Source organism: Rhinopithecus roxellana, chromosome 11 (genome assembly GCF_007565055.1).
Source record: "Rhinopithecus roxellana isolate Shanxi Qingling chromosome 11, ASM756505v1, whole genome shotgun sequence".
Taxonomy (NCBI): domain Eukaryota; kingdom Metazoa; phylum Chordata; class Mammalia; order Primates; family Cercopithecidae; genus Rhinopithecus; species Rhinopithecus roxellana.
The window spans coordinates 42,630,985-42,654,990 of NC_044559.1; the positions used below are offsets into that span (position 1 = coordinate 42,630,985).

The following is a 24,006-nucleotide window of genomic DNA, read 5'->3' on the forward strand; positions in this document are numbered from 1 at the left end:
TCCTACCTAGAAACTTCAGTTCTGGAGATTCCTTCCTAACCAATTTTAATATATTCCCTTGTTAGTGATAAAGTGAGTTACTTATAAACAATCAACATGAACACTCTAGTAAACTGTTTTCCCACTCCCGAATCTTGGCAGGCATTTTTTTTTTAAGCATGTATTTTCACAGACTCCAATTCCATTTCCTCACTTTCCGGAATCTCTCTAGCATATGCCATAAGTCAAGCTTTTAAGTAAATGCGCTTTTCGTACATTTCCATAGTACATATGGGAGATTAAGTGAGGAAGTGGGTTTTTTTTTTCTTTCTTTTTAAAGGGCCACCAAGAAACAGTGTTATCTTTTTTTTTTTTTTTTTTTTTTTTTTTTTTTGAGATAGAGTTTCATTCTCATTACCCAGGCTGGAGTGCAATGGCATGATCTTGGCTCACTGTAACCTCCCCCTCCCAGGTTCAAGCGATTCTCCTGCCTCAGTGTCCCAAGTAGCTGGGATTACAGGCATGTACCACCACGCCCGGCTAATTTTGTATTTTTAGTGGAGAAATGGTTTCGTCACACTGATCAGGCTGGTCTTGAACTCCTGACCTCAGGTGATCCACCTACGTTAGCCTTCCAAAGTGCTAGGATCACAGGTGTGGGCCACTAGGCCCAGTCTAACAGTGTTATCTTTTTATAGTGAATTAAATTTACCATCTAGAGGGGACTTCTTAGAGCACACAGCAAGCAGAAGCGAAGATGTTCCAGGGGAGAAGAGATGAATTAATACTTGTGTGTTTATTCCCCAGGACTGACAAACACACTTGGACCACAGCCTGCCAAACAGGCCCTTTGAGTCTTAGGCTATAAACCACCTTTCCCCACCAGCACACAAGGCCGGTATTAACATACTTCTGCTCTAATACAAGCCTTGCCCACCACTCCCCTATGGCCAAACAAAATGCTTTCATCCCCGCAAGCGGGGTGCCTGAAATAAAGCTTCAAAGGCTTCTGAAGTTGCATTTTTAATTCCTCCATAACAAAATTTAGGTAATTAGGCAAGGCAGTTCATCAGACACCCACTTTTCTCCCATAGCGAGTCTCTGCCTCCCACAGGCCCTTCCCTGGGACTCTGTGAGTAAACCTATCAGAACCATGACGCACCAGCCCCAGATGCGCTGGCTCTGCTCAAGAGATCGCATCAGCCAAGATCCAGGTCAGATCTTGGGCAAACTGTCCTGCCCTTTGGAGGCTGAGAGAGGAGAAAAGGGAACAGTGAAATAGGGTCAGGGAAGGCGAGGTGCCCACATGAAAGGGCAGATTCCAGTTAAGTCATCCGTGACCACTCTAATTACCCAAATGCTTTCTGGAGCCAATGAGGTTTAGACCACCTGATTTACCAAAATACAAAGAAAATTCCCAGATCATGATGTTCAGCTGCCAGGCAGTAAACGAGCTTCCAGGAGTAGAACATCCATCCCTTTTCTCAGAATTTGGCATGTTTGAGGATCGCTAACACTGGACCTGAGAACTGGCTACTGAGTCTCACACTCCTCCCCCAAGGCACCCGCTCCACTCCTCCCCCTTCATCTTGGTCCTATTCCTAACGTCCCCAGGAACATGCCATTTGCCTTAAAAGTATTGTTACAAAAGGTGGCCTTCACTGCCCTTGATTTATTTTATTTTACTTTATTTTATTTTTTTATTGTGTGTGTGAGACGGAGTATCACTCTGTCTGTCGCCAAGGCTGGAGGGCAGTGGCGCAATCTCAGCTCACTGCAACCTCTACCTCCTGGGTTCTAGCTATTCTCCTGCCTCAGTTTCCCAAGTAGCTGAGTACAGGCATGCATCACCACGCCCAGCTAATTTTTGTATTTTTTAGTGGAGACAGGGTTTCACTATATGTTGGCCAGGCTGGTCTAGAACTCCTGACCGCAGGTGATCTGCTTGTCTTGGTCTCCCAAAGTGCTCAGATTACGGGCATGAGCCACGGCACCTGGCCTGCTCTTGATTTTTCTCTGGTTTTCAGCCTACCTATATCAGCAGCTGAGAAGGTGAAACTGTCTGGAAAAAAAAAAAAATTCCCTGCAGCCTCTTGTACCACACTGACGGCAGTGAGAGAGGGTATAAGCTGCATAGGAGATGAATTTATCTGGACGGAGCCAACCACAAGACAGTTAAATCTCCATCCTACCCTATGGAAGCTTCAAGCCCCAGAGAAAGAAACTGATGTGCTCAATGTAAAACTGATTCAGCAAACCCAGCAACACTGCACGTCTCCTAAACAGGCATCCTCAGTTTCCCCTGCACTCCATCCTCCACCCACCCCTACACCCTCCCCCACCATCCAATTGATTTGTGGAAAACACAGAAAGTGATGCTGCCCACTTTAACTCACAAAGGCTGCTTCACACTGGCCACTGGCTGTCCAGCAGACCTGTACAAGAACCAACACGCTCACAAAGATGCCCCTCTCCGGGATGGCTGTTGTTGGTCTCATTTAACTCGCTGGGCACCAGAGGTGAGTGGGTGAGCAGCATCTGGCGTGGTGCTCAAGCCTTGACACTGTGACATGAGCCTCCATCAAAGGATGGAGAGATGCCACCTGCCATCTGCCTCCACCCAAAAGCTGCTTCTCCTTCTTCAAGCCATGTGCATACAAAGTCTTAAAAAATTCACGCTTACTAGGAAATTATTGCAAAGAATTTCTTCTTTGGTACCAGAAAAAAAATATTTTTGCTCAAAAAAATAACATAAACTGAAACGTCTGTGTTACACCATTAAGTCTAGTGCAAATTAATACATACCAAGAAGGAAAAACTCACAGGAGGAACAAAAACCCAACTTTTCTTGTTCTCAGAAGAGAACAAGGATGGACTGAAGGCCGTGAGTGAGATGCTGTGTGTGTATGGGTGTTGGAGAGGGAAAGAGTCAGGGCCATGCAGACACTTAGTGATCCCTGTGTCCCAGAAGAGGCTGGCCAACACAGAATAAAAAGTAGCCTCATAAATGCCTAGGAACAACCCATCCTTGACACATCTGATTAGAGGCTCACCTGTCGCCAGGTAAAGGCACGCTCGGCATCCCTGTGGTATTTGCTCTGTCATCAACATATCTGCAGGCCTTTCTGGGGCTTTTCATTCCAGCTCCAGTCCAATAACCCTCTTTGATCCAGATACTCGATAAGCATCTCTTTCTCTACCAAAGGGGCCATGCTTACTGATGAAACATTCTTTGTGAAGATCCAACAATGTACCCCACCTGGACATGTAGAAGGAGCTGAGGTGTGTCAACATTCCCCCAAATAAATTAATCTCATGCAGATGTATTTTTCCAGGGAACCGGCATTTGCCCCATTTTCTCTGCTTCTGTTATACTCCTTGGCCCTACTGAATACAAGGCAATTACATTTTCTTTTCTTTTTTTTCCACTTTGGGTTTTTGTTTGTTTGTTTGTTTTGTTTTCTTGAGTTGGGGGTCTCGCTGTGCTGCTCAGGCTGGTCTTGAACTCCTGGATTCAAAGGATCCTCCCGCCTCAGCCTCCTGTGGAGCTAGGATTACAGGCATTTACCACCAAATAACCTTGGAACCACTGGTGAATGTGATAGGCTGTGTCTTACAGGTAACCTGGTTTATACCCAGCACTTAGTAAATTATGATGAATCAACAAAAGGAAGGAGGGAAGAAAAAGAGGAAGGAACTCTGATGTTCCCTCTGGTAACACAGGGAGGATAGGAAAAAGGACCAACTTAGGCTGAATTCTCTCTCTCTCTTTTTTTTTTTTTTAAGACGGAGTTTCACTCTTGTTGTCCAGGCTGGAGTACAATGGCGTAATCTTGGCTCACTGCAACCTCCACCTCCTGGGTTCAAGCGATTCTCCCGCCTCAGCCTCCCAAGTAGCTGGGACTACAGGCATGCACAACCACACTCAGCTAATTTGTGAATTTTTAGTAGAGACGAGGTTTCACCATGCTAGTCAGGCTGGATGGTCTCGAACTCCTGACCTTGGGTGATCCACCCGCCTCGGCCTCCCAAAGTGCTGGGATTACAGGCGTGAGCCACCACGTCCGGCCAGGCTGAATTCTCTTAAAGAAAAAATATAAATGGCATTGCATGTGAGTATATATATAATTACTTAATTTAGAACATTCTTATGTCAACTTCCAATGTCTGCCCTCTTCTTAGTCCTCAAGGATCCATCTACAAGCAGTACATTTCCAAATATTATTTTCCTCAAACCGTATTCTTAGATGGACAGTGAAGAAAAGGCACTGGGGAAAGAAAACACAATGACTGTGGCTGAGTCAGGGGGATTTTAAGGGCATCTTACCCTTTTATATTAAGTAAAAAGAAAAGCATTGTAACAGTTGCAGAGAAAAAGATGATGAGATAATTATGGGGCAGTGGCCTAGCTATGCCAAATTACAAGTTGCCTCCAGAAGTTAGCATTTTTCCCTATTAGAAAAAAAAATAATAGAAACCATGTAAGAGTTATCTCAGGACTGGACTCCCTTAGAAACTGGTTGGCCAACTGGCCCCATCTTTGCTTTCCTGGCCCCAAGAAAGATAATCATGTCACTCAAAATGACAACAGCGTTCTTGGTGGCAGAAGTGACCCAATAGGCCCCTTTTTTCCTGCTCTTAACACAATTTGGTCATTCACCTACACTTGACACACACTTTAAATTCTATCCTCCGCCTCCACAAAGACAGACCTGCTTGCAACATGGCTTCAGAGAAGTTAACAAGGACCCATTCAGCCGGGAGTCTGGAGCTGGGTTGTGAACAGCCAGACCCATGCCAAAGCCACTGCTGACCAACTGGTTCCTAATCCTTCCTAATGCCTTATCCAGAAAATGTCATTCCTCCCTGAAGTCCCTGGAGAGGCATGCCCGGGATTAACCTGGAGTTTCTCAAAGTGCATTCTAAAATCACCATAGGGCTTGTAATAAAATGCAGATTCCTGGCCCTATCCAAGATGACTAAACAAGAATCTCTGGGGCTGAGACAAAGGAATCTGAAATTTTAACAAGTACCCTGTAAATTTTACTAAAATACACACTGAAATAGAGCCAATGAGTTTGCTGTTTTACTTGCCATTTCAAAAAAAAGCCTTTATCAGAACCAAGTTTCAAATGCTTTTGTAAACATTCTACATCTACATCTGCCTTCCGCTTCCATCTCTGTGAACAAACAGAAAAGAGCTGAAGCATTTCCTGTCCCACCTACCTATGCAGGGCTTTGGTTTATAGCAGAGGCTCCATCTTGCCCCATCTCCCCCAAAGCAAAATTAAACCAGTCAGGAGGCACACACAAGCAAAAAGCAACCACCAAAGACCAAGTTGGGGGTTAAAAACAATCTGTTGCTGGTTCCTTACAAATATTCTACCAATAAATCACCGCCACACCTGTGAACTACTAACAATGAAACATAATAGATGCATACAATTCTATTGTAAGTTGCAAAGAGGTTAAGCCAAACTTCAGTGTAGAAAGTTATTGTGCACCAGTTTAAATCAAACAGTCCAGACGCACCCCTAGGGCATAAGATTCTAATTTTGACTTTAAAAAATAAGTCAGAGAACTTAGAGTCTCTTTCCTACTAGTGGCATAAGTCCCAAGCGAATGTTCACGCTTATCTTAAAAAAGGTATTAGGGCCGGGTGCGGTGGCTCAAGCCTGTAATCCCAGCACTTTGGGAGGCCAAGGCGGGCGGATCACGAGGTCAGGAGATCGAGACCATCCTGGCTAACACTGTGAAACCCCGTCTCTACTAAAAAATACAAAAAACTAGCCGGGCGAGGTGGCAGGCGCCTGTAGTCCCAGCTACTCGGGAGGCTGAGGCAGGAGAATGGCATGAACCCAAGAGGAGGAGCTTGCAGTGAGCTGAGATCCGGCCACTGCACTCCAGCCTGGGCGACAGAGCAAGACTCCGTCTCAAAAAAAAAAAAAAAAAAAAGGTATTAGATCACAGGGGACCAACGTGACTAAGGCTTCGAAGAGACCACTGTACTTGAGTCTGATCAAACACACACACAGTGGGATTTGCGTCCAGTTATTTCCAGTCCTGCTGATTAGTTTTCTGATTCTGAAACTATTGTCCTTTCTTGCCCTTGGAACTGGACCCCATTGATCTAAGCAATGCACTATGACTAGACTCTCCAAGCTCCAAACACTAACTGGGTGACCACCAAGCGTCACACCAGAATCACTCGCACATGGAAGCTCACAGAAGTCGATGGCATCAAAGCAGAGCAAAAGATCCACAAGCTGGCTGGGTCATGGAGGAGAAGTAAACTTCTTTAAACTCTTTATCTACTTTCTGTTACCTGTCTCCGCAGGGGGATGCGCTTGGTCAGCTTGTGCACAGCCGGCTGGCTGCTAAAGTCTGGCTTCTTGGTCGTGTTCTTCATTCGGCACAGGATGACTGTTACCACCATACAGGCGATTAAGAAGACCCCTATGCAGTAAATGGCTATCTCCAGGTAGTCTGGGGAAGCTGTAATCTCCTTTTCTCTTCCAGGAGCTAAATTGCAGATCACAGGAGGAGGAACAGATAAGCAGGCCACAGAGTTAGCACACGAGACTGATGCATCATAGCACAACCAAAGGAACCAAAAGGTGATGACCATTCTCAAGATAAGGTGGGCTTCCCAAAAACTCAATCCTGCAGAATGGCATGGGCCACAGGCCTGCCAAGTGTCCCTCCCAAATGAAAATGAATAACCAGGGGGTTCATCATTTGACCACCAGGACCCGGGTAGTCACTGTCTTTAGCCTCAGTGGGCATCCGCAGTCCAGTGAGTGGCTGACACCCAGTTGCACAGGGCAGGCTATGAGGCCACATTCTGTGAGACATTTGGGCGGAGGACAACCAACTGTACCCGCAGTGAAAGGATTATCTTTCATGATGGTCTGTGAATGCAAACCAAATACAAAGTTCTGAAATATCAGTGATGCCCACTTTTGTTTCTAAGGAGACAGTGACAATGCCTCAGTCTTACATGGGTAGGCTCTTCCAAAGGAAGACTCCACAGGATAATCTAACCCGGATGAACACAATTCCATATGAAACTGATGTTCATCTAGTAGGCTGGTCGGAAAAAGTTTTGGTGAATTCCTTAATACCATCTAGTCCATAAACAAACCAATGCATTAAATACACAGACTGAATTGCTTATAATATAGCACCATTAGATCCATAACACATAAAGCTTGTAATATTCCTTAATAACCTTTTAAGTTTATACATATCTGGTTATACTGTTACGTCACTACAGCTTTTCTCTTAAAGAAAAAATATAAAGGTGTTATGTGTGAGTATACATATAATTACTTAATTTAGCACATTTTTTTTTTTTTTTTTTTTTTTGAGACGGAGTCTCGCTCTGTTGCCCAGGCTGGAGTGCAGTGGCCAGATCTCAGCTCACTGCAAGCTCCGCCTCCCGGGTTTACGCCATTCTCCTGCCTCAGCCTCCCGAGTAGCTGGGACTACAGGCGCCCGCCACCTCACCCGGCTAGTTTTTTGTATTTTTTAGTAGAGACAGGGTTTCACCATATTAGCCAGGATGGTCTTGATCTCCTGACCTCGTGATCCGCCTGTCTCGGCCTCCCAAAGTGCTGGGATTACAGGCTTGAGCCACCGCGCCCGGCCCAATTTAGCACATTTTTATATCAACTTCCAATGTCCGCCTTCTTCCTAGTCCTCGATGATCCATCTACAAGCAGTGTATTTCCAAACAGTATTTTTCTCAAACTGCATTCTTAGTTAAGTGCTAGCACCGTCAGGCAAACTGGTTAAGAAGTGCCAGTCAGGTACCACAGAATGCAGTACTGCAAATAAAAGCAAGTTTCAACATAAGAGATGTCTCTTTGTTTCAAAGCAAATACTCACAGAGCAGATTCGCAACAAAAGGAAAAACAGATGCAATGGTATTATCAAAAGCTTATATATTTTAATCAGAAAAATACTTGCAAGATAGTCAAAACTCTCAGCAGCAACAGCACAAAAATGAAACAATCTATTTTATTTTTACTAGCTGTAAAATCAGCATGCAGGTAGGCACTGTACTCTAAAAACAAGGAATTAATAACTGGAGTGGAACATCATAAGCTAGCAAACCGCAGTCTCTGCAGTTTCACGAAGGAAATGACAAAGAGGCAGATGCATCAGAGAGGACAGTGTTGAATATCAAGACAGTTTCACTAGAAGAGAGATGTCGGTGAAAGATTCAGACAGCAGCAATGTTAGGCAACAGGGCTGCAGTGATGTTTATTTCTCTGTGAGGCAGAAATAACATCAAACCCAAGATGGCAGGAGCATGCTTTGCAATGAAAGCGAACTGAAAGTCCATTCTATCGCAACATGCAGCAAGCCACCGATCCCCAAGGCAGGCAACGCACTGCTTCTGTGCACCTGACATTCAGAGGTGCCGCTCCCCACGCTCCTCCATACACACCCCTCTATTTACATCTCGTTAAAAATACAGAGTGGGACGAAAGCAATAAAAACACACACAGGATTTTAGCAAAATGGAATTTGAGGTGAGAATAAATTACTTTGAATTTTACAAAGTAATTTCAACTTCTTCCTTAAGAGAAAGGGGGATGGGCTCATGTATACATGGGCTCAATGACTCACTAAAAATAGGAGATCCCTTCAGGTTTCAAGGGTGAAATTTCCCTTGATCATAAATGTGAGTGTGGGATCTCACTGTGTGTGAATTTCCAAGGCAGTTTTCTTATCCCTGAGGGATAATTTTTAACATTTTTTATACCTTTATGCAACGATAAAAGGGGCCATTTCTGATAACAGAAGCTGTGTTAATTTTATAGCAATCAACCAAGAAAAGGGAAAAAACCCCAGAGAGAAAGAGCAGTATATACCTGGCAGAACTGTCAACCATGCAGAGTGAAAGGATATCCCAATAGAATTACCCGCCAAGCACGTATATTCCCCAGCGTCCTCAAAAGTTACATTCCGAATATAGAGAACCTCAATCTCTTTGTCCGTGGTGTTAACACCGGCGGCCTAGAAAACAAGGGAAGCAAGAGAAAAGGCTAGACGACACAGGAATGATTGTGGAGGGGGCTGTGGAACCACAAGGCGTCGCACCGGGGGCCTCGGGGGGTGCTGGCCACTGGGAGATTCCGACTGCAGCCCATCCACAAAGCCCACAACCGAGAGACACGGAGCAACACTGACCAGCTCACCTTCACAGGCCCGTCACCACACCGGCTTCACCTCCTAGACATGCACGCAATCAAATGCATGGAAAAAATCAACCCACAGAGGTCCGTTCTCTTGGCCTGTGCTTTGGTTTGCATTTAGGGGTGGTTTTCCAAAAGTATGGTGCCCAGAAGGCCAAGCTGGTTCTGGTCCTGTTGGCTGCAGACTCCCACCAGGAGGAAAGGGTAGTTCTATCTAAACTGCTGTGTTTTAAGACAGTACACTGCACATAAGCTCAGATGGACACCTCACCCATCCTCCTGGCCCTGTGGGAACCAATCGGGGTGGAAGGTTGTCTTGGTTACCAGGCTCTGGTTATTTTTACTTCTGCAAAACCATCTCGCCTTACATAGCATTGACAAAAAGAAATGGAAGCAAGCATCATCTTGGTAACCAAAAAAACTGGGCTTTTTTTCTTTTTATTAATAAATATTTGAATGTGAGTCATGACAAACTTAAAAAGTCAACCTTTCGCCTTTAGTAGCGGCCAGTAGGACGTTCATTCAGTAAGACGAACTCCCCTCAAATTTGGTGCAACGAGGTCAAGAACAGCATCTCATCAGGATCAGGTATGCACCCAAAGAAATGATGCTTCGTTGAACAAATTACATCATGCCAATATTTCCCTAAAACTTACAGTAGAAGGAGACAAACTCTGCTGATACTCAAATGCCCCGTATTAAACAGGCATGGAGGTGTGTGTTTTAAATGGTGTTAATGTGCAGTAATGATGGGAAATGTGCAGCCTAAACAAGACCAACCAGAAGGAGCAACTTAAAAACTGGGTGGGGGTGGAGGCTAATCTCTAGAAGAAATTGGAGCAAGCACTTTGAACGTTGTGGGCATTTTTCCATGGCTACTGGCATCACACCAGCTGCATCACCGAAGAAAGATTATTATAAATATACCAAGGCCACAAGAGTTATCCTATAAGCTGCCTGCAGTCTCCCAAAGCACCAAGTCTTTTCAGCTTCTATATCCAGCTTTCTTTTTTAAAAAAAAGACAAAAATGAAAGCATTGTTACCTTGCTGTTTTGGCAGGACAGTGAGCCAGGCAGACTGGTTGGCCTGCCCTATATAATTGGAGACCTTACATATATATTCCCCAGCATCCGCCTCGGTCACATTGAACAGAGCCAGCACTTCTGCATTGGAACTATTTATCCCCGAGTGCTAGAACAGACACAGGAGAACAATATAACGGCCAACCAGGAAGGTCTTAGCACTGTCTATGGTCCCACCACCAACACACCGCAAGAAAACAAACTCCATTACATCTAAACAGCGGCATTAAAGGGCTGTGGGTTTTGAAAGAACAAAATCAGTCCAGTGATGGACAATGGAGAGACCTGGTGGAGAGAAGGGCAGGAGGGTGTGACCGAGAGCTAACTGGATAGGTCGGGTGGGTCCCCAGGTTGGTCATCTTTTTCCATTGCCTTTGATCCTTGGAATTGTTAGCTGGTGAGAACACCTCATTGGCTGAAAGTTCTTCCTTGGGTCACCTATGGTTCTACTGGAAGAATGTTCTTAAGGACATTTATTCTCTATGAGCAACTAGACATGGGAGGTGTGGTAGGCAACGAGCTAAGAGCCAGCTGTACAAGTTTAGCTACCCCTGTCCTTAGTCTCCTGAAAAGGAAATTCTAGATCTAAAAAAGAGGTAGATGCTATGAAAATGGGGGCTTGCAAACAAGAAATAAGGAGGGAAAGATATTTTCCTTGTTCAACATTTCACTGGTGCAGAAACATGACCTAGGGTTTATTGTCTAAATCACCTGTGAATGGATTTCAAAGGTCAGGGGTTTGTTTGTTTGTTTTTTTAAAAATCCAAATTGTTTCTAAAAGGTAGCTACTAAAATTGGATCCTAACGTCCTATTAATAGAAAACAACATCAGAGTAACAATCAACATTGGCACAATGGCTTGAGCCTACAAAGCTCTTTCCATCCACTCCATCCCATTTATTCTGCACAACTGCCCTATCGGGGAGACAGTATAATGATCTCTCCTTTTAGAGATATGCAGCTAAGCCGAAATGTCTGTGATCTCAGGGCTGATAAATAGCTGAACTATTCTCTCTCCAAGTTTAGGAGTTCTTCCCCTACTCTATAGTTCCCTTCTGAAATTTTACTAGCAAGCGTAACGATCTGTTAATTCCTTAGCACACTCTCTGCTGGCTAGTCAAAACAGAGAATCATCCTCTCTCAACTCCAACAGGAAATCAAAGAACCTGTGGCCAGACCCATGAAGGAGACCCCAGTTGTGGGTACCTTTAGATTCAGAAAGTCCTCACCTTGAGAACCTTGAGGTAGGGCAGCCCGTCGGGCCCGTATTTACTGCCGTTCTTTTCCACGTGCTTGATCCACTGGATGTGGGGCTGGGCATCACTGTAAACCTTGCAGACAAACTCTACGTCTCCTCCAACCACTGCGGAGGCATTTGCCGGCAGTCCGGCTTGGAGGATGGGCCGGTGAGGCGATCGCTCTGGTGGAGAGAGGGAAGAAAGGAGGAGCGGGGATGGGAGAAGGAGAGACCAATAAATAAGCTGTGTTGTCCAGAGGCCTGTCAGTGAACTCATGCCAGAAAACCTCAAGCCTGCTGGCTGACGCCTTTGAAATAACGCCATGGCCCCATGAATAACAGAAGCAACTTCAAAGGAGACTGCTGGAGCGCGACCCTTGTACAAAGAACACTTATTTAGAAAATCTCGAAAAGAACTTATTACATCCCAGGTTATTGGCTGTCCATGGCCACCTGACGAATAAGGGAAGAGATTCTACTTTGACAATCCAAGTGACAAATGGTAGGGGAGGGGATGCTTCTTCACTTATCCTATTTGAGATCATCTCAAAGACTCACTTCAACCACAAGCTTAACATCACAGGCAAATGACCAGACTAACTTTAAGGACACTCTGAATACCAATAATGGTTTCGATAGGCACATGTCTCCCAATACATTTTTTTTTTTCTTTTCTGAGACGGGGTCTCACTTCATTAGCAGGCTAGAGTGCAGTGGCATAATCACGGCTCACTGCAGCCTCGGCCTCCCAGGTTCAGGTGATTCTCCAACCTCAGCCTCCTGAGTAGCTGGGACTACAGGCACCCGCCACCACGCCCAGCTGATTTTCAAATTTTTTGTAGAGATAGGATTTCATCATGTTGCCCAGGCTGGTCTCAAACTCCTACGCTCAAGCGATCCACCCGCCTCAGCCTCCCAAATTGCTGGGATTACAGACCGTGAGCCACCACGCTCGGCTCCAATACATTTCTAAGATGCTCTGAGAAGACTTCCAACCTTTGTTTTAAAAATTAAACTAAAACCTAAAGCCCAAAGTTATGAACAGATTTGATTAATAATGGGATTCATCTCTTTATTGTGGAAGTCACTACATTCATTCATTCTTTATTCACCCATCTAGCTCTTTGATGAGTATCAGGTGTTATCCTATGCCAGGTACTAAATGCACAAGTAGATGTTTCTTAGCTTATTCCAATATGACACTGAATGAAACATAAGGAGATGCTGGTTTCCAACTCCTGGCTATGTTTTAGCCTGCCCTATAAAAGGGCAGAGACGGTATCCCAAAATTACTTCCTAGCTTCACCTGTCTTGCCTCTCTGTCCCTCGAGAACACGTTCTCAACAAAGAATATGCCCTCTCATCTTATGCCTGGAAAGGCTTCTCTCCAGCTAAGAGGTGGTCTCTGCAGAACTTCTGCGGAGACAATCAAGCCAAGGTGTACTAGCAACCACACACGAGGCTCCTCGAGTGTTAAGTAATACCCATGGAAAAATGGCCTAAGGACTTAACCGTGCATTTCTCCAAGACACAAATGGCCACTAGGTGGATGAAAAGTTTCTCAATGTCACTAATCATTAGAGAAATGCAAATCAAAACCACAAGGAGCTATCACATGATGCCTGCCAGGATGGGAGGAAAGAAAAAATAAAAGACAAGAGTCAGCAAGGATGTGGAGACACTGGAACTCCCATACGCTGTTGGTGGGAATATAAAATGATGCTGCCACCATGGAAAACAATATGGAGGTTCCTCCAAAAATTAAAAACAGAACTACCCTAAGATCCTGCAATCCCACTTCTCTATTTATCTAAAAGAACTGAAATCAGGATCTGCACTCCTATATTCATTGCAGCACCATTAACAATAGCCAAGAAATGGAATCAATCTAAGTGTCTGCCAAAGGATTAGTTTTTACAATGTGGCTATACACACAATGGAATACTATTCAGCCATGAAGAAGGAAATGGTGCAATATGTGACATCATGGAAGCCATGATGCTAACTGAAACAGGACAGTCACAGAAAGACAGATACTGCATAACTCTACTGATATGAGGTATCTAAATTCATCACATTCATAAAATAAAAGAGTGGAACAGTGGTTGCCAGGGGCTGGGACAGGGAAGGAAATGGTGAGTTGCAATCAAGGGGCATAAAGTTTCAGTCAAGCAAGATGAAAACGCTCTAGAGATCTGCTGCACAGCATCGTGGCTATAGTCAACAATGTATTGTACACTTAAAACTTAGTTGAAGACCAGGCGCAGTAGCTCATGCCTTTGAGCATAATCCCAGCACTTTGGAGGCCGAGGCAGAAGGATTGCTTGAGGTCAGGAGTGTGAGACCAGCCTGGGCAACATAGCAAGACCCCTATCTCTACAAATACTAAAAAACTTAGCCAGGCATGGTAGTGCATGCCTGTAGTCCCAGGTACTTGGGACTGAGGTGAGAGAGTGGCTTAAGCCCAGGAAGTTGAGGCTGCAGTGAGCCACGATCATGCCATTGCACTCCAGCCTGGACAATAAAGTGAGACCTTGTCTTTAAAAAGAAAAGAAAAAAAAAACTTAGTTGAGATGGTAGTTCTCATGCTTAGCATTCTTGCAACAATAAAATAAAAAGAATTAAATAACCACCAGACCACCACACTACTACCTGATCTTGTCATACAAATTTACTGGAACCTTCCTACACAGATCTGTCAAAAGCCACACAAAACACAATCATGTGTCCATTCAAGAACACAACTCCATCCCAACAGGCCTGCACTTACCAGCCTCCTCCCTCTCCTCCTCCCCTTGGTGTGGGTACCACTACCCTAACCTCCAGTGTTAAAAACAACTGAGGGAAATGAGGAGAACCCAGCCAGCTCAGCACACCAAGGATGTCTCTGTACTGTACCTGAGAATCCCCGTGCACTAGGCTGGAAATAGCAAATTAGAATGATAGATATCTACATCTTCCTGTATTGGGCCTTTCAGATTAAAATATCATCTAGTGGAATTTGTTGGACAAGAGCCAGACCATGTGCAAATTGATTTTACTGCATAAGCCTGTTGCTGGTCTTTAAAAAGAAAGAAAAAGTGCTAGTGGTTACCCTTAGCACATTTCATTCCAGAATCTCCCATCCCTTTACAGACATCTATGTTTTCACATTATAAAGATAAGGATATCGGAGCCGCAAAGAAATCATTCATTTGCTCCTATACTGCCCATGTAGGCTAGCAAAGAACCAGAAGTTAAGACTTGTGGTGTTTGTGGGCAGAAAATTTCCAAGCTGGGTCCCTTCAAACGTCATGTGAAACCCTTGCTCTCTGGCTTGTACACTGACCCAGGGATGGGCCCCAGCAAGCCTCCTGGTCATGCCTGGCCGCTGGCTGGACATCCCAGGGACCTGTCCTCAGTGGGCAGCGACCAAGGTCTGGTTTAATCCCAGCTGGCCTCATCCATGTGGGAAGGACAGAGTTAAGTCCACGCACGAACAGACACACACTCTTCTCTCCTCACCAAGCCTCCTACCAAGAGACTTCACAGCATTAGGGGAAGCTGTCCTCTGGGCTAGATCCTGCCAGCCAAGGTCACAAACTATGCTCCTATGCACCTAGCAAATAGTAAGAAGGTTTACTCCTTCACACAGAAATGTGAACTTTGGGTATCAATTCATGCCCTGGCTCCGTTTTCCAGTTCTGTACTTGCACATGCATGTGTGTGTAGTGTGGGTACGTTTTAAGATAAATATTTACAGTGAGCCTACATATCTATTCTTAGAAACAAAGGTAATAAAATCTTAAATGTCATAAGCCAGATCAACTGAGTTTCAAACCAAGTCCTCTTTCTTAAACATACTTGTTTCTAATAAATCGTTTCACAAGCAAACATTGTGTATGCAGTACCAAATAATGATGCCTTGTGAACAATGAGTGCTTTCATACCGCCTGACATCTCTGGCCTGCGCCAGGCTTCGACAGAGAATTTAGTCACTGGGGCAACACTGGCAGGGCCCACTACAGAGCTGCAGTCTTGTTTTCCTTGTGGTCAAAGTGCTGCTGAGCTCCAGTTATTAAGTTATTCCAATGCTATTCCGACTATGTACACACACACACACACACACACACACACACACACACACACACACACCAAGTTTGCAATGGCTTAATGTTATTGCATTTGCAAATGACAGCATACCAAATGTTACACGCTTGCAGTCTTGAATTCATCTTTTCAAATTTTCTCACCTTATACAAAATAACCTCTTAACCACCTCCACTCCCCCTCCGCCCTTTCTCACTTCTGGTAGAAAAACTGTAAGCAGGATTGCTCTGTAATAGAAACCTTACACTGTCTTCCAAACTTATTACAGCTGCCTTCGGTATAAAATGAAACCTTAGAGAATGTTATTTAAAATGTTTTTAAAAAGTCAGTAGGTCTCATGTTTCATTTCTCCACATCAGGCTTTGATTTCCTTTGCAACCTTATTCTCTGCCCTTAAACAAGTCGGAGAAGGAGGCCTGGATGTCTTGGAAAAGGGCCCAGGATGCCAGCATCTGCCGAACCCTGCGCTCCTCCTCTCGAACCCTTCAGCGACCCACCACCCCTCGGAATCCATAAGAACCTCAGAAACAGTGAGCAGTAAGTGGATGACAGCGTCTGGACTCCTGTCCTAACTTCTGAAAAACCGAGGTGATGGCAGGGTGCAGATGGTGGACGAGGATGCAGGCTGGGCAGAGTGGGGGCCCCCTTTGTGGCCTGGCCCAGTGGGTACTAGGGCAGAGACAAAGGGGATGATGACCCCAAGAGCTCATGTGTTCTCCCCACCAGGAACCTCCTTGGTCCCTGGGCAAACCAAATCCCTCAAGTTTGCAACTTTTTTTTGCAACAAACTGTTATAAAAAGAATTCACTGATGAATTATCTCTGGGTGAGAGGCTAAAGCCCAGTGCTAGTTCCTCTCTTCTACTGATACCAAAAATCACATCTTCTCCACCAGGAAGGACAGGAAGGATTTACAGTTTTAGGCAAGGTTCTCTTCTAACATGTTTAACTCTCAGATATTACATAAAACAGATTTTCCTTTTTACAAAGGGAGTGAGATAAACACATGGAAAATAGGCTGATGAGTTTCTTTACTACAATTTTAATTATACATATATACACATATAAGAATAGACGTTCTGAGTTCAGCAGGTTGCAAATGCACCGTGCGTGGACCTGGAACAAGATGAGAACCTTCAAAAGAGTGATTGGAAGGTGCCTGTGTGAATTCCAAATTAAGACGGAATGGAAAGCAGTCCAAAGGGTGCGGCCACTGCTGCCGGGACAGTTGGCTGCACTGCTGGAATGAGGTTCCACCAAATAAACGCGTAGTAAACACAGGCTGAAGTGCTTTAAAAAAATACATTCTCTCCCAGCGTTCTCTCTCTCACTCTTGGTCTCGCCCCCTTTTTTCAAGTGTCCACTCCGCTAAAGCAGAAAGCCCAGCTGCTAAGAATTTCAATATCAGGATGGGCTCTGTCAAGCCCTGCTCTGTAGCTGGGAACCATAACCCAACTAAAGACTGCAGCAGGAAAGCACAGCCTGCTTCCTTCCAAGAGGGAATTATTGAGGGAGAGAGAGAGGAAAAAACTACCTGAGTGACAAAGAATAAATCTTTGTTAATTGACCATTGAAATTTTATAACATGCCAGTCCTCCTCTGGACATAGTAATATGTTTGCTCATAAGAGATCTACAGCTTTTGCTCTGACATAGCAAAGGCCATAAAGAATGTCCACTGAGCCGAGAGGCCTCATGTCTACAGGCTCAGTAAACATGCATCCCGGGGATCAGAAGGAGAACCAGGCTCTTAAATTACACCTATAAATTAATCAAGCACAGAGTGGCTGGTTTCCCGGCTCACACTGGTCTCCTGAGCATTCCTCCCCAAAAGTTAGGCAGTACTTGCCACAAAGAGCCATTTCAAAGCCACCTCTCTTGGGCAGTCCAACACCAAGAGACTCGAATCACACGGAGTTCCCAGTATTGATCTGGAAACAGCCAGTCTTCTGCTCTCAAGCCCCCATTCATTTAAGGAGCGTGGATAACCTTGCCTGCTCTGTCTTTAAATTAAAATCAAAATTTAATTACCCTTCCTCCAAAATGGCAGTCTCTTAGCAACTCCAAAGAGCTGAAAAGGGAAAGAACATTCTGCGATTTGGAGGACAAGTGAAAACAACTGAGAATTCTTTTTCTAAAGCCTGCCTAGCTTTTCTCTAAAGAGTAGGCGGTGGTTGCTTTTGTTGCATAAAAACGCACTAAACCAGTTAGCATGAGGCATGGTTATTAGGAGGAGGAGGCCGATCAAAGCCTCTGAAGTCTGAGGAGCCCAGAACTTGCTAAAGGCCTCGCGCTAATTACAATTAGTAGAATGAGTTCATTGCCTTGTCAAGACTCCACCTAATGCACTCAAGCCTGACAGGCTAAATCTCGTTGGGTTCTGAGTTTTGTTTTCGCAGAAACACGAAGCTTTCTCCAGCTTCTTAAGATCAGCACAAAGGAAGGTCAGAACTAAAAATGATCAGCAGAAAAAGGGAAGGCTGTGATGGCCAGGAAAATTACACCTTCAGAAAGAGCCCAGGTGCCCACAGCCCGTATCTTGGCTTGTCACCTTCTAGAATAGATGAGTGGTCTGGGATGCTGGGCAGCCAGTCACCTGTTTTTGTTTATTTTTTTGTTTTTAACACATTTTTGTAGAAGGTCACTGGTTTGTTGCTTTCTCCCTCGCAGGCTTGGCGCATGCTCCTTTTATTCTTTCCTCTTTGCTATCTGGTCACCCAGGTATCCGCACCTTCTGTCTGGATATCTGACTCTCGGAAGTCTTGCAGAATCGGCTGGGACTCCCACTTCCTCTAAAACACACACCTCTCTCTGCAGAGACAGTGAAGTCTGCAGAACAAACTTGTTTGGGTAAAAATGAAGTGTCCTCCCTCCAGCACTAAAGTCACAAAGTGACTGATGGAGGCTGCACCCTGTGAAATGCTAGAAGCAAAACACCACTAATGCCTTTGTGCTTGCTCGATGAAGTGAAGGAGAGAGTAAAGTGCTGGCTGGGCTCAGGGCCTGGGAAGACCAAAGCAGGTGGAGGCAAAGTACCTTCCCTAATTAATGTTCCAGGCTGTATTATTTGGCTTCGGGTTGAGTGGCTTCTACCAGCTGGGTATCAATTTGGGTCTTCTTGGGCAAATTACAGGAGCAGGGCTGTGTGTTATTTACACCCTAAGTGTTTAAGATACTCTGAGCTCTCTGTCTTCAAAAAGTTTCACCAGAACTGAAGATTCTTTGGTAACCAGAGAGTGATTATGCCAAATTTAGGTTCAAAATTGGTCTCCTTTTGCTAAAAGGAGTCACGGTTTTGGGATAATGAAAAAGTCCTGGAGATGAACAATGGTGATGTCAGTTGCACAACAAATGGAATGTACTTAATGTCACTGAATTACACATTCAAAAATGGTTACAGTGGTATATTTATGTTATGTATATTTTACCACGATTTTTTTTAAAAGGAGACATAGCAAAGGTGACAGTATCTCAGAGTTGAACAAGATCAATTTCTAGGGTCATGGAAAACTTACCTTCTCAATCAACGAGGTATATTGACCTTGTCCAGTTTACTCAGTGAGAGCTTTTCTGTCTCCTGACGCTCACACACTAGGCAGGAGGTCCCTCCCTAGGTTGTGCTTGGGTTTTGACACTGATATAAAACTCAGACGTCAGTCTCCCAGGCTCCCTCCCGAGGAGCTGAGGTAAACACAGCTGAGAGCATTCATGCCTGGGAGTCACATCAGAGCCTCAGCAGCCGCCACTCACCATAGGGGGTGCAACATCTTTCAGGAATGCAAGATTATCAGCTGGTGTCTGCATAGCTGGGTTTCCTTCAGGGGAAGAGAATGTCTCCTTCGAGCTGGAAAAGTTTGTTTTTTTTTAATGTCCAGGAATGAAGTATACCCTCTTATTATAATGGGTGGACTCCTAATTAGTGTATCTTCTCTCAAATGATTTGCAAATAAGCTAAAAACTAAACCCCAGGGGAGCCCTGCGTCAAAGACAGCAAGCACTCCAAGTAAGTAAGGCCCCTTAGCTTTACAACGTTTGACTGAAATCTACCAAAAACGATCCAGTTAACCAACCTTTACAAATCTGTCCTAGAAAAATATTCACACAGATGCCTAATAAATAAGCATGTACAAAGCTTGTCACTGTAGTGTTTTCTTACTGGAAAACAAAAGATCTGCACAACAATCATATTGTTTCATATGATTAAACAAATTGTACTATATCCATGAAAGAAGAGCATATTGGCCACTAGTAAGAATGAAGGAGATTGAGATGTGCAGACATGGAGGGATGTCCACTGTAAAAATGCCGGCAGGCTTCATCAACTTTCGCCATCTAAAAAGCCTTTCTTCTAGAGAAGTCTAGAAAATCTATCATGCTCATCTCTCACATGCCTTGTTTTGCTCCTAGGGTGGTTCGAGCAGAAGTAAAAGCTTTTAGCCCATCTGAGCAAATAAGAAATGCCGCCCTTTGACAGGAATAACATGAGAGGCTGAACAATAAATCCCATTTGTTTTCTTGGAGATGAAACTCAGAAACTGAAAATAATCATGGTTCTAGATACTTCTAAGTACAGCATGACCTAAAGAGAAGCTTCAAAATCACCACCCAGATCACAAAAGCCTTCAATCCAAATGCCACTGCTTTTCTCCCTGTCCAAGCCAGATGGGGAGCTTCAAGTCAGGCCCCAGCTCCAGTCCCTCCCTATGAACACTCGGTGAGAGTCTCACATATAGAATGGCTTTGTTTCTGTAGCACAAAATGTAAAAGTTATTTTATTTATTTTGAGATGGAGTCTCGCTCTGTTGCCCAGGCTGGAGTGCAATGGCACAGTCTCAGCTCACTGCAACCTCTGCTTCCCGGGTACAAGCAATTCTCCTGCCTCAGCCTCCAGAATAGCTGGGACTACCGGCGTGCGCCATGATGCCTGGCTAATTTTTAATATTTTAATTTTTGTTAGTTTGTTTTTGAGAAGTCTCACTCTGTCACCCAGGCTGGAGTGCAGTGGAACAATCTCGGCTCACTGCAACCTCCGCCTCCCAGGTTCAAGTGATTCTCCTGCCTCGGCCTCCCGAGTAGCTAGCATTACAGGCACACACCACCACGCCTGGCTAATTTTTGTATTTTTTAGTAGAGATGGGGTTTTAGCATGTTGGCCAGGCTGGTCTCGAACTCCTGACCTCAAATGATCCACCTGCCTCAGCCTCTCAAAGGGCCGGGATTTCAGGCGTGAGCCAGCACGCCCGGTCAAAATGTAAAATTTAAAGGGCTAAGTTCTTTACCTTTCAGTTTCAGTACAGAGTGTACACTGAACCAGTAAAATGAGAACTTCCTTTTTCTAATAGAGCGTCATGTCCAAAAGATCCTACTAGAATAATATCCAATGCTTGTCTCTCAAAAGACCACAATCTCCCTGATCTGGTGGGGAATATGTCTGGGACACCATTTGACCTTAGATTTGCATACTTATTTGGGGATGGACAGAATTCTTGCCAGCCTTGTTTGAGAGAATCCTGTAATCCAGAGGCTTTGAGAGAAAGAAAGAAAAACTTGGAGTTCCATCAAGATCTAGAAATTTCCATCCCAATTTACGGTCTTTGACCTCAAAAGTGACCTGAAGAACTCCATGAGGGCAAAGTCTTATGCCTCATTCAGACGACTGTCACCCTCTCGACCACATACAGGCTAAATAAGCACAACACGTGCTTCACAGAGAATTAACCACTGCAACCCAGCAAATACACAAAATCCTAGCTAGAGAACTCTGCTCTATTTTCTCCCACCAAGCGAAAGCAATGAGGTTCCCATTGCTTCATCTGTCTCTTCTCAGAACCGGAAACAGAACAACCTCCCTACAGCAACACCGACACCCTCGGCCATCTCTTCTCCACAGACACCCACATTTGACCAGCTCTAGTGAAAGGTGCACAGTGGCTCTCTGACGCCACCCTTCCAAATCAAACCTGCTCTCTAAGTAGGGAGCACATCCTACCTGTAGGTAGAACCCTACAGCATCCTACCTTCTCTGATGGTGAAAACAAACCAAGCACAAAGACCGTGAATACAAGAGCCGGGTCTCCTAAGGGACAGCAAATCCATGAAAACAAACCAACAGGCACATCTTTTAAAAGGGGAAGAACACAAAGCATTCCACACACACATCTTAACAAGAGTTGGCAGGCCAGGCGCAGTGGCCCATGCCTGTAATCCCAGCACTTTGGGAGGCCTGGGCAACATGCTGAAACTCCATCTCTACTAAAAACACACAAATGAGCCGGGTGTGATGGTGTCCGCCTGTAGTCCCAGCTACCGGGAGGCTGAGGCAGGAGAATCACTTGAACCCAGGAGGCAGAGGTTGCAGTGGGCCAAGATCACACCACTGCCCTCCAGCCTGAGCAAGAGAACAAGACTCCATCTCATAAAACTTCCCAGCTGAGGTCTTTCGATTTATAAAGGCAGCCATTGATACAGCCATATGAGTAAGTGAGTTTAGAGAGAAACTCTTATTTCTTGCTTCAGAATTTGCAATGTTAAGAACCATAAAACTCCAAATATAAGCAACTTATTAAACTTATTTTCTGATTTCAATTTAACACACACTGATAGAAACCTTGCTAAGTTTCAGCACATTACTGCACACTCTTACTGCCATCAATAAATTGACATTTCATGGCAAGTTTATTTGTCCAAGCTCTGACAGAAGCAGCTTTCTCTCTGCCCCATCCTCACCTGAATCTCCAGGTAACCTCCTCTTACATAAAACTGTAAGATATTAACTTGATTTTAACACGTCTACATCCTCTTTGCCCACAACATAAATGAAATGCCAAGATTAAATGCCAGACCAAATATTAGCCCTCTCTCCAGCCACCTCACCCAGGCCCCCCCGCAAGAACCAAAAGCAGTCAATAAGGCTTCCTTCCTCAGTGGTAGGGCAAAGGACAACGGGTAGCCTGTAGAGAAAGTGACAAAAAAGCTGACACTGCAGAGTTCTACCATGCCCCATCCAGGCTGGCGTGTGCCTGCTCCCACCCCAGGGAGCTGGCACCCACAGAATACCACCTGCTCCCAAAGGCTTCCTGCTGGGGTCAGTTCTGCGGGAGAGTCTGTATTTGCCAGTCAGTACGTTCGGAGTGATCTAGCTGCCACTAACCAGCCTTTGCCCCCCGGGATCCCTGTTGTGAAACAGGAATGAAAAGCTGCTTTGTAGCAATCAAAAGCTCATTAAACAGTAGCTACCAAAGGAAGTTTTGAAATCTCTATCCTGGAGGAAAGGACAGGACTGACCCCTCCTTTCATCAGGAGGGGCTCAGGGTACGTGACTCTGTCTGGAGATGCAAGAGGAAGTGTGGGACCGACGCACAATACCGACTAACAGTTGCATGGTACTATTATTTAAAAGCGCTGCCTCTCCTACCACCTCCTCCTCCCCATAGTGCTACAAGGAAAAAGTGGGTCATCACCCCCATTTGACATGCAAGGAAACTGAGACTCAGAGGTTCCATGCCTTTTCCAAGGCCATAGAGCTAGCAAGGATGGGAACAGAACTTGACACTCATCTCCATGTAGTTTCCACCTGAACCTCCAGAGAGGGCATCCGGCACAGAGCAGAGACCCTTAGGGGTTGTCTGCAACAGTGATGGTTTACAAGAACGCGATGAGATGGCTGCTGGGGACACAAAAGCGGCAAAAGGAAAGTGTTTCCTCCTCAAGCCCGCTCCAGTTCCGTGATCTCCTGTCAACTAAACAAGCCCACTTAGAAAGGCCGTCGCTGTGACCCATTACCTGGCACGCCACCCCAATCCCTTCTCAATAGAGGGGCTTTCTGCCTCCCTCCGGTGAGATTTTGCAACTCTAGAGCTGGCATGCAGAGCCCGTGTCAGGGTAGGACACCAAGTCTTACACTCAGAGCAAGAAATGGAAAAGAATTCACTGGCAGCAAAACCAGGAGTACGGAAAATCAAATGAGGCCTGGCCAGGAAGCCTGTAAGTCAAGAGCCTTCAAGTTCAGAACCCCACAGGGCTCTATGGAGCCAAGACCTTGTGCCAGGAACAGGTACAAGCGTGACAACCTAAACGGTAATGGTCAGGCTTTCAATGTCCTAACGTCTCTGGACATGCAGAATCACGTCATTTAAGTGATGCTACCATAGCCACTCCTCATCACACACAGAAACAAAAGTTCCATCCAGAAGCCACAGGGCGATGGAAACTGAGACCGAGACGCAGCCTTCCATCGGGAGCAAGTGGGCAGGAATGATTGAATCTTGACAGCTTCAATAATGAATTGACCGGTTAATTAATTAACTAGGCCACCGCTTCTTCATTTACTTAACCACTACTTTGTTCCAAACCCAGGAGAGAGTCCAAACTTCACACTCCAGCTGTGGTTTGAGGGACTCCGCCGTGCCTCGGTC

The 24,006-nt window shown here is 45.0% G+C and overlaps 1 protein-coding gene across 10 annotated transcripts in view; it reads right to left on the reverse strand.

Moving 5' to 3' along the window:
* FGFR2 (fibroblast growth factor receptor 2) overlaps positions 1-24,006 on the reverse strand; it is a 121,459-nt gene that overhangs the window by 31,098 nt on the left and 66,355 nt on the right. For 4 of the 10 annotated variants that reach the window (XM_030941191.1, XM_030941193.1, XM_030941189.1 and 1 more), the window contains 3 exons: positions 11,498-11,688; positions 10,230-10,377; positions 6,299-6,501 (listed from right to left, as the gene is read on the reverse strand). In XM_030941191.1, coding sequence (XP_030797051.1) covers positions 6,299-6,501; positions 10,230-10,377; positions 11,498-11,688 — 542 coding nt within the window. Of the gene's footprint in view, positions 1-6,298; positions 6,502-8,861; positions 9,007-10,229; positions 10,378-11,497; positions 11,689-24,006 lie in introns of all 10 variants that reach the window. The other 6 variants (XM_010380504.2, XM_010380498.2, XM_030941195.1 and 3 more) reach the window with 3 other exon arrangements.